General features: G+C 42.1%; 1 protein-coding gene across 1 annotated transcript; it reads left to right on the top strand.

Annotated features, from left to right (window-relative positions):
- The first annotated feature begins 262 nt into the window (after positions 1-262).
- LOC148012299 (multicopper oxidase LPR1 homolog 1-like) lies at positions 263-4,499 on the top strand. Its single transcript, XM_087668913.1, has 6 exons — positions 263-879; positions 1,147-1,233; positions 1,510-1,844; positions 1,951-2,065; positions 2,159-2,551; positions 3,328-4,499. Exons 1-6 carry the CDS (start codon positions 559-561, stop codon positions 4,057-4,059), a joined length of 1,983 nt encoding a protein of 660 aa, XP_087525039.1. The 5' UTR covers positions 263-558; the 3' UTR covers positions 4,060-4,499.
- Positions 4,500-18,188: the final 13,689 nt, after the last annotated feature.

The following is an 18,188-nucleotide window of genomic DNA, read 5'->3' on the forward strand; positions in this document are numbered from 1 at the left end:
TCATTGATAGCAATACCTTAGTTCTATGCCTTTCACTTGCTAAGATTCAATTTTATGCTGGGCTAGTTCATAACTTCGTTAGAACTTAAAAGTTAAAAGCCTCAAGGTTTGTAAACGAGAAGAGAAATCGACAACTAAGGCTGCATGCACGTGCATGTTGAGCGGTCACTTAAGTGACTATCTCGTGCAAAGAGAAGGCAAGGTACTCGTGTGGACTGAAACACGAGGCTGCTAGCCGGCTGTCGGGCACATACTCCACGCGAGATACAGAAACTGAGAAGCATGGACGCCCAGACAGAGAAAGAGGAAGAGGGAACAAGAAATCGGCCATGTATATTGCTAGTACGTTGTACTCCTTCGTGTCAAGAAATCGGCCATGTATATTGCTAGTAGCCGGTTGACCCTTTGTAAATTTTGACTCTGTTTCTACCCACGTGAACATCTGTAAATTCTGATACTGGGAGGGCTGGTGGATAAGTACGTCCCCCAATCAAACAACCGCAGAAACGGGACTAAGAGAGAGAGAGAGCTCGGAAAAGGAGGCGGAGGGGCGCTGCTATGGCTTTAATCAGCCATGACACGATCTCCTTCCTCCTCCTCTTATTCGCCTTCCGTTTCTTCTTCTGTCTTTCCCACTTTGCAGGTGCCGGAGTGTCCGCAACATTATTATCATCATCATCCTCTTCGAATTCTCACCTTGAGAAGGGAAAATCTCATATCGACAACAGTCATGCAGGAGGTAGTGTTGCTGCAAGCGTCTGCCAGCAGTTGGACCCGAGCCCCACTCTGCCCCAATTCGTGGACGCACTCTCCTTCCCTCCCGTCATCGATGTCTCCACAGGCCAGCAGCTCACCATCGGAGCTTACAAAATCAAGCAGGTAGATTTCTTATCCAAGGGGTTTGCATGCCTTTGGGAATTCAGGTCAAGTTAAGTCCTCTCCGATGCATATAAGTGTTGCGACAACTTAAGTGATTATAGATTGGCTGAAAGGTAAAGGTAAAGTATAGCAGCATAAAGGCACTGAACAAGGCAAACATTGCATTTATGCCCCTTTTACTGGTAAACACTATTTTCATTGACACTTTTCCCGATCACTGGTTCTCCTCTAATAATTCCTCCCATGATGATTTGTATGAGTTTGCAGAAGCTCCATCGTGACCTCCCTCCCACTACGTTGTACGCATTTGGCACAAGCCAAGACGAAGCTACATACCCTGGACCAACTCTCGTGGTGAGTCCTATCTAATTCCACTTGCTACATGAATCAAGGTATATATCATATCTGCTTGAATCAGAATCTTGCAATTTGGACTTGTTAATGATGAAAGCAATGAGGGTGGTGGGTTTTAAGCTACGATCATGGCTACCCTTCTTTCATGGGGGCCAAGAGCTTTCAGACTTTGATGGTTTAGTTTACAGAGATTGCTTCAATCTACCAAGAGTGGGCTATGGAGCTTTCAGACCTCTTCCCCATTGTTTCCTCCCATAATCTTCTGGTTACATGCAGGCCACGGAGAAGGTTCCTACAGAGATAAGATGGGAAAATCACATCCAAGATACACAACACATGTTGCAGGTAGACGAGTCAATACATTGGGCGGCGCCTGTCGGGAAGGGAGTGCCCATGGTGCCTCATCTGCACGGTGCAGAGGTGCAAAGCTACTATGATGGGCACCCGGAGGCATGGTTCACACCCACCCAAGAGACTGGTCAAAGCTTCTACACCCAAAACTATACATATGTCAATGACCAGTCCCCGGCTGGCCTGTGGTACCATGACCACACACTCGGCATTACGCGACTCAATGTGGTCAGTGGCCTGGCAGGGATGTACATCATCAGGTAGGGTGCTAATGTTGAAGGGATCCTATACCCTAAGCCGTTCATGATTATTAATTAGTGGAAAATAATCGCCAAGGCCATAAACCTTCGAATTTTCCTTGGTCAGGTCTCAATTAGAGGAAGAGCACAACTTAACGATGGGGTTACCACTGATCATCCAAGACAGGCAGTTCTACGAGGACGGGTCCATCAATTTCCCGACAGTGGGGATTCTTCCCAAGGTGGCCGTTTAATTTTTTTTAAAAAACAAATTAAAAACCACGTTTTCTTCCCAAATTTAATTAATAATTCTCTGCTCCTTTTGGGCGCCAAAGGTGCATGCTCACTGGTGCCCCGAGTACTACGGCGACAGCATTCTCGTGAACGGGAAGGTGTGGCCGTACCTACAGGTGCGGCCGGCGGCTTACCGCTTCAGGATCCTGAACGCCTGCAGCGCCCGCTTCCTGGTGCTGAGCCTCAACGGGGGCGAGCTGCCGATTTACCAGATCGGGACTGACGGAGGGGTCGTGACGGACGACGGGCCTTACTGGAACTTGACGTACGTCACTCTCGCGCCCGCGGAGCGCGCTGACGTGGTTTTCGACTTCTCCGGGTTGCCCGCTGGCAGCCACGTAGTCCTCAACAACAGCGGGCCCACCCCCTACCCCAGCGGAGACATTAGCACCATGCCACCTGGCACCTATGCGGCCATGCGGTTTGTGGTGGTGGTAAGGCTTCCGAAGCTCAGACATTTTCGATGACTATGATTCGTAAGCTTGTAATGCTACCTCATCCGTAGATTGTTGTAGTTTGAGGAACACCTTTACGTATAGGACAACATTTGGTTATAAGGGAGCTACGGCATATTGAGTGCGTTTGGTGGGGGATCACCTTGCAGCTATGATCATTGCCCCCCGTTGCAACCAGCTGCACACGTGGTGATTTCCCCCTGATGTACTCGGAGTGTCTGGGGAAAACATAGAGTCTCACACACTCTTAAGAACACCATGAGCTTGCAAGAGCCTAGCTAATGATTTTAACACTCTTACATGGGGAAACCATAGATTTCACACATGCTAACGACACCATGAGCTTCTGTAGGGAGTCACCTCATAGCTAGCTCCAACCAGCCAACTACGGACTGTTTGCCCCTCAGGAGTTGAGGCTGAAATGTGACCACATCTTATACTTGCGAGACCATCCCCCATTGCAGCAGGGGGTTGATCCCTTATAAGGCCTTGCTAACACTACCCCGCCTGCTTATAAGGGCTTCGCTAACATTGCCCTTCTTTCTGCAACCCATTGTAACATGTTAGGTGTAGGCTATTGAGATGGCTTAACTTGGAAGCGGACGTTGCACCAATGTAGCAGTATGGTGGGTCTGTTGTTGCTAGTACTTCGATTTTATCCATTAACTTGTTGTCACTAGTGCTTGATTGTAGCAGCGGCCCTAACATGCGAAAAATTCGCTTGAAATAACACCATCTCGTATTGGCAGGGAGAGGGAGAGGGTGGGGTGGAGGACGGGGTGGTGGAGGGCGGCGTGGGGTCGTTGGAGGAGCTAGCAGGGCTGATAGCGGGGGCGGAGGCGGAGGCGGAGGTGGTGCCGAGGGAGGAGGACGCGGCGGTGCGGAGGCTGCTGACCGTGGTGGAGTACGACGACGACGACTACATGCCGCTGACGTTCACGCTGGAGAACCGGACGTGGGAGGAGCCGGCGGTGGTGCTGCCGGAGGAGGGGGTGACGGAGGTGTGGGAGCTCATGAACCTGCGCATCAACGCGCACCCCGTCCACGTCCACCTGGCCTCCTTCCGGGTCCTCAACCAGCAGAACTTCTCCAACCGCAACTGGGAAGCCGGGGTCTGCTCCCTGGACGTGCCCTATCCGGACGCCGGCACTTGCTTCGTCGAGGCGCCCCGCCAACCATACCCTTATCAGCGCGGCTGGAAGGACACCGCTATCCTCTTTCCCAGCGTCGTGACACGTGTCCTGGTCCGCTTCTCCCGGCGCGACGGCTCGCGCTTCTCCTTCGACCCCTCGCAGGGGCCCGGGTACATCTGGCACTGCCACATCGTCGACCACGAAGACAACGTCATGATGCGCCCTTTCAAGGTCATCCGTAACACTACCTCCAATTCCTTCTCTTCGCCGTCAGCTTACGATGTCTCCTCCTCCTCCTCCTCCTCCCCTCTTCACGCTAGCCTTCGGAAACGAATGCTACGAGGCTCTCCCTGATTCTACCATACGTATTATCTTTAATATCGTATGGCTAACTATATTTCGGTCGTGTAAGGAAGTTGATGGTGTGTTGAAGGTGACATCATTAATTGACGCAGAGAATCGGCTGAGCCAAACCAATGGGAGCAAAGGTGGCAAGGCGTAGCCCAGCTGTATATAAGAGGTACTCATCGACAGTTTGGGGTATAACTTTCTTAGAACATCTTATGGAAATTCCTCCGAAAACCCGATCAAATCTGAAATGTAAACCCAAATTCCAAGCTGCTATGTTTTTAATATAAATCTACCCACGTCAATAACTCTGGCCAATATGACAAACTGTTGGCTAATCCTCTCATATAGGAGGAGTTGAGAGTAATGGTTGTTGTTGAAGGTTCTTGTTTCAACCACAAATTAGTGATGTAACACTACAAATAATTATTTAATTATTATATTAATTATAATGTGATGTAATTATAGTTGAGTTAAATGAACGAGAAGCAACTACACATGTAAGGAAAGAGACGAGCAATTCTAGAATGCCCTTTGTTCTCTCTCTCTCTCTCTCTCTCTCTCTCTCTCTCTCTCTCTTTGTGATCATGTGGAGATGATGCTGCGATCATCTCTCAGTCTAGCTAGTTTATGTTCTCCCACTACAACAGAAACGAGCATAGACGCAAAGTCATCTATCATTGCGTCTATATGTGCGTGTAAAAGTGCGTGTAAATAGATGCGAATTTTGTGTCTATATATCTGCGCAAATAGACACCAATATAAACACGCCACTAGACGCACAATTATTTAACCACTTAAAATTGAAATTAATATAATTAAAAAATCAAAGTTAATAATTATTTAACCACTTGAAATTGATTCTTGAGCATGCACGTGTGCACATGATAAAAACCATAGAATTAAGAATACACATTGAATCATTGAATTTAAAAAATAAAGTTAATAATTACTTTTTCATTGCTCTCTAATGAATGGTAGTTCTTCCAATTGACAAACTTGATATAAGTAATCAACGACAAGCGACAGAAACCTTACAATTAGTAGCAAGCATTGCAATATGTATCTCGTAATTTCTCTACTTGAAGATGATAAAAAATACTTCATTTTTATTATAAAAAATTCAATTTAGCTTTAAACTGAACTATTGATTCTTGAGTATGCACGTGTGCGCATGATAAAAACCATAGAATTAAGAATACACATTGAATCATTAAGCAAATTAAGTATGTTATAGTGAATGATCCATCTCATCTTCAATGAGATCAGCCCTTGCTAAACTATCTACTTTTAAGTCTATGTTACTAAGAGGCAACGAAACAAATAAGTCTATCCCACTATCAGATGTGTTGCTATATTGCTCAATAACTTCATCAATATCATCGACAATCACATTATTGTCTTCTTCTGCGTTTCCTTGAACATCCTTGCGAGGTTCATCTTGTACTATATCATGCATATCATCCATTATGGTGCCATCATGTACATCATCATTAATTGTTGAATTGTCATTTGTTATCTCCATGTCGGTAATATTACCATATACTGGTTTTGAATGATTAGATATAGGGATGACATACCACCATTGGTTATTGTTTACCATTGGATGATACACAACCTGTATTTGAAAAACAAAAGCAAGAAACTTAAATACTTATTATATTGTGTATATGTATCACGTGTATACATATTAAAAAATTAGCCTTTGCATATATACCTGCTCGCATTGTTGAGATAGTACTAATGTGTCATTCTTGTTTTGGTGAAATTTTGTAGAGTCAATGATTACAAAACCACTTGGATGACGTCTGATTGTGCAATGCTCACCATTTGTTACTTCTTTAAACCACTTCACATCTAATACATATATAAAGAATCGACTCAAGTCAAGCTTCAGAATATCTTGGATCAAGCCACAATAACAGCTAGTATTTGTTTGAATAGGGCACGATTGGATAGGGCATGATTAGATGTATATACGACATAATTATACATGGATCATATGCTAGGACATGATATACATGTATATGATCATACGAACATGATATACATGTATATACGACATGATCCAGGTGCATAGGGCATATACATGCATAGGATATGATATACATTACCAACTTTACTTCTTTCTGAGTATTACAAATATACATCCAATCATTCAAAGCTAATTATATATATATAATTTCATATCCTATATACATCCAATCATGCCCTATACAAATGTGATTGGATAGGGCATGATGATTAGATGTATATATATATATATATATATATATATATATATATATATATAGAATTGATTAATACACTCACATGTCTCATTTGTTGTGCACTTAACCTAGCCATGCATGCCAATTCATAGCATGAGTAGATTGATGTAAATCAGTTGGCTTGTGCATGTGCAAGCTATTCCAATCATGTCAAGGTGCACTTATAGCTCATATATAATTTTAGATAAGGTGGACCACATGTAGCCAATGTGCACATGTCCTCTTTTCATCATCTTTAGCCAGTGTGTCCACTTGTTGGTGACTAAAATAGATCACTGTAAGGATACTTTGCAATACCAACAAGCCAACTACAAATCTCTTATCTATGAAATATATAAGTAAATTAACTTGGTTAATTTGATGAGACCAAGGAGGGACTAGCAATAGCAGTGGCAGCAACGACAACGGCATAGGCAGCGGTGGTGGTAGCGATGATGATGCCTCTTCTAAGGAGATATAGAGGAGCCCCATGCATGCATGCCTCCCCTTGGCTTGTAATTTTCATTTTTGATATGTATTACTTTCAGCTAGTGCTTGCGACCATGATGTCACTGTCAAGATCGTGGGAGAGAAGGAAGGAGTCTCGCTTGAAGCTTTCTTACTTGCACAATGGGGGAAGACACACAAGGGTGGAGGCTGAAAACAGTTTTCCTCTTCTTAGTTGTGTAAGCCAAAAGAACTCAAGTACAAAGAAATAGAAGAACCCTATATATGGGTCTCAAACCAAACTCAACTAACTAAGGTGGCATACTAACTGAGCCACGAACTAGAGTAGATAAGGATAGCTATCATGTAGCTATTATTCATGGGCGGTGTACCAACCGCGTCTGCAACTGACAAGTTGGTGACATAAATACACAACGGTCACCCTGGCGTATCACGAGTGGAGCTCGATATCTCAACACTCCCCCTCGAGCTCAATCCCAATTCCTGCACACCAAGCAGGTCTCTAAACTTGCGCAGCTTCTCTGCGCCCAATGCCTTCGTGAATATGTCAGCTACCTGATCCTCTGTGCTGACATAAACTAGATCAATAAGACCTAGTAAAACCCTCTCTCGCACATAGTGATAATGCACCTCAATGTGCTTTGTTCTAGCATGATAGACTGGGTTATTTGCCAAGTGTATACTACTCATGTTGTCACAATAAATGACAACTGGCCCATCTGTAGACTGATGCATATAATAAAGTAGCTTATGCAACCAAGCTACCTCACATGCAGCCATTGCTGCACCCCTGTACTCAGCCTCTGTGCTCGACAAGGCAACTGTAGGCTGTTTCTTGCTGCTCCAAGTGACTGCAGCACTCCCAAAAGAGAACACATATCCACTGGTAGATCGTCTATCAGAAATACTACCAGCCCAATCAGCATCAGTGTATCCATGCAACTGTATCTGAACCCCAGTCTCATAAAATAGTCCATACTGCAATGTGGACTTCACATACCTGAGTATGCGTCTAGCCGCATCCAAATGTGGTTTCCTTGGAGCCTGCATAAACTGACTTACCAATCCAACAGCATAGCTCAAATCTGGCCTGGTAATAGTCATATAAATCAAACTTCCTACTATGCGTATGTACATAGTAGGGTCTTCTAGAAGCTCACCTGCATCTGTGCTCAGCTTCACATTCTGCTCCAAAGGAACTGAAATAGGCTTACAGCCTGTCATCCCATATTTGGATAGCATGTCCAATCCATACTGCCTCTGCAAGAGCTGAATCCCACTTGGTGATCTAATCACCTCAATGCCCAAGAAATAACGCAGCTCTCCCAAATCCTTTATCTCAAACTTCTGCTTTAATAGCATTTTCACATGAAGGATATCTTCATCACTGTCACCTGTCATAATCAAATCATCAACATAAATGACAAGTAGCATAATACCTTTCTCTGTTTTTCTCATATAAAGTGAGAAATCTGCCTTGGAAATCTGAAAGCCAATAGTGACAAGATACTGTCCTATCTTGTCAGACCATGCTCTAGGTGCTTGCTTCAAGCCATACAAGGCTTTCTTCAACTTGCAAACAAACTCAGGATGAACAGCATGCACATAACCTGGTGGCTGCTCCATATAGACCTCTTCTTGCAAATCACCATGCAAGAAGGCATTCTTTACATCCATCTGATGTAAAGACCATCCCTTTGATGCAGCCATAGCAATGACTGCTCTTACGGTTGCCATCCTTGCAACCGGACTGAATGTTTCTTCATAGTCAATGCCATATGTTTGTGCATACCCCTTGACTACTAATCTTGCCTTGTATCTATTCACAGAACCATCTGCATTGTGCTTCACCTTATAAACCCACTTACAGCCAATTTCATTTTTACCTTTAGGCAAAGGTACCAATTCCCATGTAGCATTTGCTTCCAAGGCATCCATTTCTTTATCCATGGCTTTCTCCCATTTTTCTTTTCCCATGGCTTCCTCAAAAGAAGTGGGTTCTGGTTCCTGTATCACTTTAACCATATATGCATAATGAATGGCTGTAAATCCATCATATTTCAGCCTATCCACAGGATACCTAGCTCTCGTAGACCTGCGCAAAGTAGGTTCACTCCCAGGTGCTCTCAAAACATCCCTGGTCTTTCTTACTTCAGGTGTAACAATAGAAGGAATACCCAACTCATCATCAATGCTCTGTTCTGAGCCACTAGATTCACCATCCACATAAGAGTAACCTGCATTCACATCAAAGATGGACTGATCAACCTTCTCTTTTCCTTTTCGTGATACCTGCATACCACTATCTGCATTACTTTGAGAAGATTCTCCTGATCTCAATCTGCCTGTCCATGGCGAAGAATGTGAACCGCTACTAGAGGACGCTCTAGGTCCACTAATATTTTGTGACTGCTGCTGTGAATTTTGTGCAGCATTACTATTTTGTGCATCTACATCATCAATCACATTTGCTGGTTTATACCAGCTACTCATCTCATCAAAAACATCTCTGCTCACTGTAAACTTACGAGTAGAAGGGTTATAGCATCTATACTCTTTTTGCTACAGAGAGTAACCAATAAAGATACACTTCTCAGCTTTTGGATCCAACTTGGATCTCAACTCATCTGGCACATGTACATAGGCAATGCAACAAAAAATTTTCAAATGAGAAATATCTGGTTTCCTACCAGTATACCTCTCCTCTGGAGTAATTCCATGTATTGCTGCAGTGGGAGTCCTGTTCATTATGTAGACTGCTGTAGCAACTGCTTCAGCCCAATAAAAATCAGGCAAGTCTTTTTCATTGAGCATGGCACGAGATACCTCTCCAATATGCCTGTTTTTTCTTTCTGCAATTCCATTTTGTTGTGGGGTATAACTGCATGAATATTGCTGCTTTATGCCATGCTCCTGCAAGAACCTTGCAAACTCATTTGAGAGGTACTCTCCCCCTCCATCTGACCTTAGGTATTTTATTTGCAAGCCTGTTTCTTTTTCAACCATAGCTTTAAGAGTTTTGAAATGCCCAAAAACTTCACTTTTCTTTTTCATAAAATACACCCAAACTTTTCTGCTATAGTTATCAATAAAACTGACAAAATAATGACAGCCTCCAAGAGATGCAGCTTTAGTTATCCACACATCAGAGTGGATTAATTCCAATGGCTTCTTATTCTCTTGAACATGTCTAAGAAATGGTTTCCTTGCCTGTTTTCCAAACTGACAGGCTTCACATACCTTATGCATTTCTGCAACCTTGAATTTTGGCAAACCTGCAACAATATTTTGGGCCTGCATTGATTTAAGTCGTTGTACATTAACATGACCAATGCATTTATGCCAGATATCAATATCTGCAACTACACCGGTCCCATGTGCAAACATTGCTTCACTCAATTCAGACATGTCTGCATCCAACGTAAACATTCTGCCCTTCTTCTTTCCTTTTGCTATCAAGCGACCTTTATTTTTCATATCCTCAACAAAGCATCCATGAGGATTAAATCTGACCTGCAAGCCCTGCTCAACCATTTGACCAACAGAAACTAGATTCTTGGTGATATTCGGGACATGAAATACATCGGACATGTATTTCTTTTTCCCATCCTGCATAGACAAGGGAATTTTTCCAATCTGCACAATAGGATGTGCAGTATCATCACCAGTCTCCACAAATCCTGGTTTTTTCATTTTCCTTGCATCCTCCATCCATTCTGCATGACCTGTCATGTGGTTTGATGCACCTGAGTCAACATACCATACATCATTGCTTTCTTCTGCACTTGTCACAGAATTGTTCATGTGCTGCACCATAAACAAATGCTCATTTCTGTCATCACCCTGTCTGCTAGAAGATGCATAATTCCCTTGTTGCAGTTTTCCATTCATGATGTCATTCTGCTTTTTATAGCAGTCTTTAGCCATATGACCCATTTTACCACAGTAGTAGCATTCAACATTACTGTTTGCATTTTGACCTCTTTGCCATCCACCACGACCTCTTTGGTTCCCCCTGCCTCTAGAGTTACCACGTCCTCCTCCATAGGACTGGTTTTCTTGAGTTTGCTGCATATTCTGATTTCTACCACGGCCTCCATATCGGCCTCCTCTACCTCTACCTCTACCTCTTCCAGCATTTGAGTAGAAGACAGCTTCTTTTGAAGTTCCTCCTGAAGAAGATGCACCACCATTTCTTTGCTCCTCAGAAATTAGAAGAGCAATCAGCTCCTCAAAATCAGGAAATCTTTCACGAACTGAAATGGATGTCCGAAACTGTGCATAATCCTTTCCTAGACCATTCAAGGTCACAGAAACTAAATCATCATCTTCCACTGGTGACCCAATGGAAGCAAGTGCATCTGCAATCTTCTTCACCTTCATGTGATAGTCGTTGATGCTCATATTTTCTCTTTGCACATTGTGCAACTCTTGCTTGAGCTGCATTTTCCTGGCTTGCGTATTTGTGCTATACATTTTTGACAAAGTATCCCATGCCTCCTTTGGCGTACTTGCATCCTGAATATGCACAATCATAGAGTCTGAAATGCTGATAGACAGCCAATACATAACTTTCCTGGCTCTCTCATGCCATGCTTTAAATGCCTGCATTTGCTATTGATTGGGAACATCAGGAAGAACTGGTTCTTCTTCATTTCCTACAACAAATTCCCAATATCCTTTTCCCATAAGGAAATTCGTCATTCTAAACTTCCATGCTTGGAAGTTGTTCTTGTCAAGCTTTTCAGTGACAATCTGTGAAAGAGAATCAGATGCCATTACAGAAGACTGCAAAAAATTCTGTCACTGCAAAAACCACAGCTTCACTCTCACAAGGGAAAATCTGCAAAACTGGCGAAAGTGGTATTTGACCACACAGTCACTTCCTAGTGACGATTTTGCATCAACAGGCAACAGGGATGATTCTGTAATTCCCAATGTCTCTGTGCACAAGCATACAAAGCAATTTTTACAGTAACTATTCACCGACCTGTAAAACAGTGGCTGCACAGCATAAAACTGGGCCTTTTCCTGAGTACGTGCAGAAAACTTTCGTCTCCAAAACAGGCCCCGAAATGGCCTCAAATAAAAAAAACAAGGTCGCCAAGGGCTAAAGCCTCTCCCGCAGCATATACTGCCCTCTTGCTTCACCTCGAAGGGCGTCTCAACCTGAGACAATGCACTCCTGCACTTTCCGGTTGTGCTACCTGTAGAGATTTGCTCCCAAAACAGAAAATGAAAGCAACACTGCTCCTCTTACCAGAACACCGCGAGCTTGGCTTGCTTTCTTGAGCTCCTTACCACGAACAAGTCTCTGATACCATGTCAAGATTGTGGGAGAAAAGGAAGGAGTCTCGCTTGAAGCTTTCTTACTTGCACAATGGGGGAAGACACACAAGGGTAGAGGCTGAAAATAGTTTTCCTCTTCTTAGTTGTGTAAGCCAAAAGAACTCAAGTACAAAGAAATAGAAGAACCCTATATATGGGTCTCAAACCAAACTCAACTAACTAAGGTGGCATACTAACTGAGCCATGAACTAGAGTAGATAAGGATAGCTATCATGTAGCTATTATTCATGGGCGGTGTACCAACCGCGTCTGCAACTGACAAGTTGGTGACATAAATACACAACGGTCACCCTGGCGTATCACGAGTGGAGCTCGATATCTCAACAGTCACAAGCACTAGAACTCATAATGTAAAAACGTTTCATCTATATATATGAAATTTCGTATTCTACATACATTGTTTTGTTTTCAGTATCGAATCTTTGAAATAATCTTTCTCTGTTTTCCCTAAGCATACAATTTGATGTTGATGAGGGAAAAAAAACCAGAGAGCATGCTCTTTATTTTTTTTAAAAAATATCTTTGTTTTGCACATCTATCAACGTGTCTAAATTGCAGGATAAATGCGCACCTATTCTCGTCAAAAACTTGCAGAGTAAACGCGTTTTTAGACGCATAGATATGCGCCTGTATAGACACACAATATGAATATATTCACTTTTTTATAAATATGATTATATATTTATGTAGCGCGTCAATACGCGCATCTATATGTGTGTCTACATGGGTGTGTAACTCTGACTATAAGCGCGCTTTTAGATGCGATACGGTAGATGCAGAAATAGACGCGGTAATAAAGGCGCCCGACATTTTTTTTCACAATTCAAATATTGCGTCTACCAAGCGCATCTATGGAGCCTTTTTGTTGTAGTGTCCCCATTAGGACGAGCTTGTGTATCCACAACTAGAACTTTTCAGTCGCTAGTTTATGTATCATGCATGTTCTATGTTCAGTGGTGCACAAGATGAATAATACTAATCATATGTTGCTAGCTTTCTTGGAATAGCAATAATCTTTTGGATCACAACAATCAAATCCAAGGGTGGATCGAGATCATTTGGAGCATTACCATTAGATGTTGTAATCTCTTGGCTCGATCATTTAGACAATGGTCGGATATAATAATTGAACGGATGACCATAGAACCAATTATTTTTGAATCGTTCTCGAGGGATTAGCTATAATAATTAGACGCTGGGTGGGGGGGGGGGCCCTTGTACCTCCCCTTTCCAGGAGGTCACCCATTTCAATATTGTTCACGCTAGTGTCTCCATTTCACTCAGGGTTCAAACCAAGTCTCATGTAATCATTGTTGCACCGATTGCAAGCTAGTTTTCTCTAGTAAGTGTGGATTGCACCTCCAAAATGCCCCTTAAGCTGCACCTCGGTTGAGGTCCTAGTGCCATGCAAGCTCAACAACTTGAGATTTGATACAAAGTTAGAAATTGGGTGGGGTGCTTAACTGAAAGTTTCCCATAATTGGGCTAGCCACCTAGCCCTCAAAACCTTAAGGTGATGGATGCATTGTGATCTATTCAATATGGTCTAGGATTTAAGCCTAGTCTCAACTCATCGTTGCTGCATCGATAGTGAGTTTTCTCTAACAAGTGTGGATGTATCTCCAATCCCCCCCTTAAGCCACGACTTAGTTGAGGTCCTAGTGCCACCCAAGCTTAGCAACTTGAGCTTTGATTAGAAACTGGGTGGGGGACCCTTATACCTTCTCTTCTCGAGAGGTCACCCATTCCAATATTATTCACACTAGTGTGTGCTTAACTAGAAGTTTTTAATAATTGGGCTAGCCATCTAGCTCCCAAAACCTCAAGGTGATGGATGACCTTCGGTCTATTCAATTATGAAAATATTTCTCCATTTGGCATGGGATTCAAACCTAGTCTCAACTCATCAGTATTGAACTAATAGTGAGTGAGAAATCGAGTGGGGGGCCCTTATACTTCCCCTTATTGGGAGGTCATGTATTTCAATATTGTTAACTCTTGTGCATGTTTAATTGAAAGTTTCTTGTGATTGAGCTAGCCATCTAGCCCCTAAAACCTTAATGCAATGGATAACCTCCATTCGTTCTATCCAATTATGCAAATCTTCTTTCATTTGGCCTATGATTCAAATCTAGTCTCAACTCATTGCAGCTGCACTGATAGTGAGCTAGTTTTCTCTAGCAAGTGTGGATTTCATTTTCAACCCCCCATCAAGCCATACCCTTCTTGAGAGGTCACATGTTCTAGTATTATTCACGCCAGTGCATGCTTAACTAGAAGTTTCCCATAATTGGGCTAGCCATCTAGCCCCCAAAACCTTAAGGTGGTGGATGACCTTCAATTTGTCCAATTATGAAAATCTTCCTCCATTTGGCTTAGGTTTCAAATCTAATCTCAATGCATGCGACTATATTGATAGTGAGCTAGTTTTCTCTAGTAAGTGCGGATATTGCATTTCCAACACTAGGAGTATACACGGCTTACTCACTAGGGTTTGAGGCTCTCCATTTTGAGAACAAAGTTTGTAAGGTGAATAAGGCAATGTATGGGCTGAAACAAGCCCCTAAAGCATGGCACCAACGGATAGATAAATTATTTTTATGCTTGAATTTTAAAATATGTGCCTCAGACGCTAACTTGTATATCTACCAACGCTCTTACAAAGGATCTCCTTTGAATTCATCTTTAGAGACTTGGCATTGGGCCGAGATGTAGTTCACTTGGGGGTGGACATTGAGGGGGGATGTTAGATATGCTCAATGCCCCATCCTCATAAGGTGCTACCAATGATCCATGGTACTTTAAGTTGTAAGGCACCCCTTGTGAGGAGAAGCCAAAGCTCTTATGAAGGATCTCCTTTGAATTTATCTTCAAAGACTCGGCGTTGGATCGAGAATGTAGTTTAGTTTTGGGTGGATATTGAGGGGGGGTTATTAGATATGCTCAATGCCCCACCCTTGTAAGGTGCCACCAATGATCAATGGTACACTTAGTTGTAAGCCCCCCCTTAGTTGTGAGGAGAAGCCATGTGTGAGCACATTGGGTGGGTCCTCACTTGTATATCAGATGAGTTCTTTGCAATTGGATGGAAAAAAGGTGACCTTTGTGGATCTAACCTTTGGGTTAGATAGAGAAATTATGTTGGTAGTAACTTGAGGCACAATGCATTGAGCTATGGGGTGTGGGAGTTATCAAGGACCCCTATTTTGGGATTTTAGGGTTGCAAAAGCGGGCCTTGGGGTTGGGGGGACCTCAAGGGAACTAGGGAAAGTGCACTCGACCCGCTGACTGTAAAGGAAATATTCCTTGGTTAGCTAAATATTGAAGGTTCACAATATGGTCACATATGCTAACCAGACTACCTTCCCAAACTATAAAAGGAAGATCCCTCTAAAGCCATTGTCAATCTATCTTTCAGCCAGTTAGAGTTCTTTCACCTACCCTTAAGCCCTTCGCCTATCATTTGTCTAGATCACCATCTAAGCTTCATAGTGGAAGTGCATGAGTGGATGGAGCCATCTTTGTATTAGTTCATTTGAAATTAAAGAATTGTTATGTTTTTCTCATATTTGTTGTGTGTTCTCTACTCGCTTAGACTCTATCCACTATGTTGTGTACTTTCTACAACAACATGGTATATACAACAACTTGAGCAAGTTAAGACCAAATGGGTAATTTTAAAGAAAACATTAGTAAACCATTTTGCTAATCATCACACCATCAGCATTGAAACAATCAAATAAGTACACTTAAAAATAAAAGATATAATGAATTTTTATTTAGAACTAACACAAAAACAATCCATTATGATGTCTAGTCTACAAAGAAATCTCCAATCAGCCCAACAGAGGCAAAAGAAACCTTATGATGATGGAAGACAATAACTTGAATACAGATCGGGATAGCAAGTAAGTGTTTATTATCCCATATGCAAGAAGGGCCTTGCTAAATCTTTGATGCACTGATGGATAGGATTGTATTAGGTGCTTACACAAACTAGACCAATGATATAGCTCTTGCAACATCAACACAAAAAGACAAAGACAATCACACATGTATCATGGTTGAAGCTCTTTCATGAAACTTCAAGCAATAATAATCAATCACAATGTGCATCAACAAGAGAGGGCACAACATGGTTGAAGTTCTTTGATGAAACTTCAAATAGGAGAGGAATGTGAATACTACAAGGATACGAAGGCATAGTGACGGCGCTTTTTGACACAAAATAGCGGTGTCGCTATTTGCGTAGCAAATAGCGACGGTGCTTAGACAAAAAAACGCAAGCTGAAACCCGAGTGCGTTATTTTGCGCGAACAAACAAAACAGAGAGCGAACTCCATCTTGCATTTGAGAGGGAGAGGGAGAGAAAGAGACAAAGAGGGAGAATGAAAGCTTCTCACTGCCGCAGTCGCCATTCGCGAAGAAGAGGAGGAAGTGTACGGAGGGCGAAGAGGAGCCGTCGCCGTGAAGAGGAGCTGCCGAATCCATCCTTGGGCCTTTACAGTGAGTGCATTGTTCCTTCTTGCTTTGTTTTTGTTTTTTCTCTTTTTATTTTACTTATTTTTGTTAAAAATCATGTGTATTGAGAGAGGGAGAGGAAGAGAGAAAAGAAAAGAAGGAATGAGAGAGAGAGGGATAAAACATTAAACATAATAGGGAAAGAGAGAAAGAGAAAGAGAGGGAGAGGGAGAGGGAGGGAGAGAGAGGAGGGAGAGATTGTTGTTATTGTTGTTGGTTTATTTCTTCTTTTTTTAAAAAATTATTTGTTGTTGTTGTGGTAGTAGCAGTAGCGGTAGTGGTAGTGGTAGTTGTTGTTTAATTTCTTATTTTCTTGTTTGTTGTTTTTGTGGTTGTCGTGGTAGTGGTAGTGGTAGTGGTAGTGGTAGTGGTAGTGGTAGTGGTAGTGGTAGTGGTAGTGGTAGCGGTAGCGGTAGCGGTAGTAGTAGTTGTTTAATTTTTTATTTTCTTGTTTGTTGTTGTTGTGGTAGTCGTAGTCGTAGTTGTAGTAGTGGTAGTGGTAGTGATAGTAGTAGTTGTTGTTTAATTTATTCTCTTCTAGTTTATTGTTGTTGTGGTAGTCGTAGTCGTAATTGTAGTCGTCGTAGTCGTGATTGTAGTAGTAGTAATAGCAGTTTTCTTGTTTGTTGTTGTAGTAGAAGTAGTTTTTTTTCTTTTCTTGTTTATTGTTTTTTAGTTTTCTTGTTTGTTGTTGTTGTTGTTGTATTTTTTTCTTCTTCTTTTGTTTGTTGTTATTGTAGTAGTAATAGTAGTAGTAGTTGTTGTTTTTTCTTCTTTTCTTGTTTATTGTAGTGGTAGTGGTTTGTTGTTATGGTAGTAGTAGTCGTCTAGTTGTGGTTGTAGTAGTAGTAGTGGTTTTCTTGTTTGTAGTAGTAGTAGTAGTTTTTTTTTCTTTTCTTGTTTATTGTTGTTTAGAGAGATGTTTTGTTAAAGGAAATTGGTAGTAGAGAGAGATATATGTTTTGTTAAAGGAAATGAGAGAGGGAGGAAGAGAAAAATGAAGAAGGAACGAGAGAGAGAGGGAATAAACATACATCATAATAAAGAAAGAGAAAAAGAGAGGGATGGAAAGAGAGGAGAGAATGAATGTCAAGCTCGCCATGCTAGACGTACGAAACATGTGATGTATACGGGGGATAAGCAAAAAGTGTCTAAGAACTTTTTGAGGGATGGCTTACCCTTGCAAGTCCTCTCAATACCTGTGAGCATCACACTTTGGACATGTCTCCATAGTTTAGAACCTACCAAGCTCTTGTGAGGCGATACTTAATCATTTTCTTTTGCTTACTTTTGTTTTTGCTCCAACCTTCCTTATTTCTCTTTTTTTTTTGGCTAGCTGCTACTCCTAGGAAGACAAGGCATCGACTAACTTGGCCCTAGGAACCTACCAAGCCTACACAAGGCAATAATCGACAGCTTGTAGGATTTTTCTTCATTTTTTATTTTCTAATTGAGGGGTTAGAACACCTTTCACACACCTCTGTAATTTTTAATCTTTAGATATATTCAAAACTTGCTCTTCTTTGCTAGTTCGGTAGTCTTCTCTAA

This window comes from Lygodium microphyllum, chromosome 27 (assembly GCF_053477565.2).
Source record: "Lygodium microphyllum isolate KBCC chromosome 27, Lygodium_microphyllum_v1.1.10, whole genome shotgun sequence".
In the NCBI taxonomy this organism is placed as follows: domain Eukaryota; kingdom Viridiplantae; phylum Streptophyta; class Polypodiopsida; order Schizaeales; family Lygodiaceae; genus Lygodium; species Lygodium microphyllum.

Coding starts and splice junctions, on each gene's coding strand:
- LOC148012299 (XM_087668913.1), top strand. CDS start 559: ATGGCTTTAATCAGCCATGACACGATCTCCTTCCTCCTCCTCTTATTC. Junction 1,234..1,509: donor ACCCTGGACCAACTCTCGTG/GTGAGTCCTATC, acceptor GGTTACATGCAG/GCCACGGAGAAGGTTCCTAC. Junction 2,552..3,327: donor CCATGCGGTTTGTGGTGGTG/GTAAGGCTTCCG, acceptor TGGCAGGGAGAG/GGAGAGGGTGGGGTGGAGGA.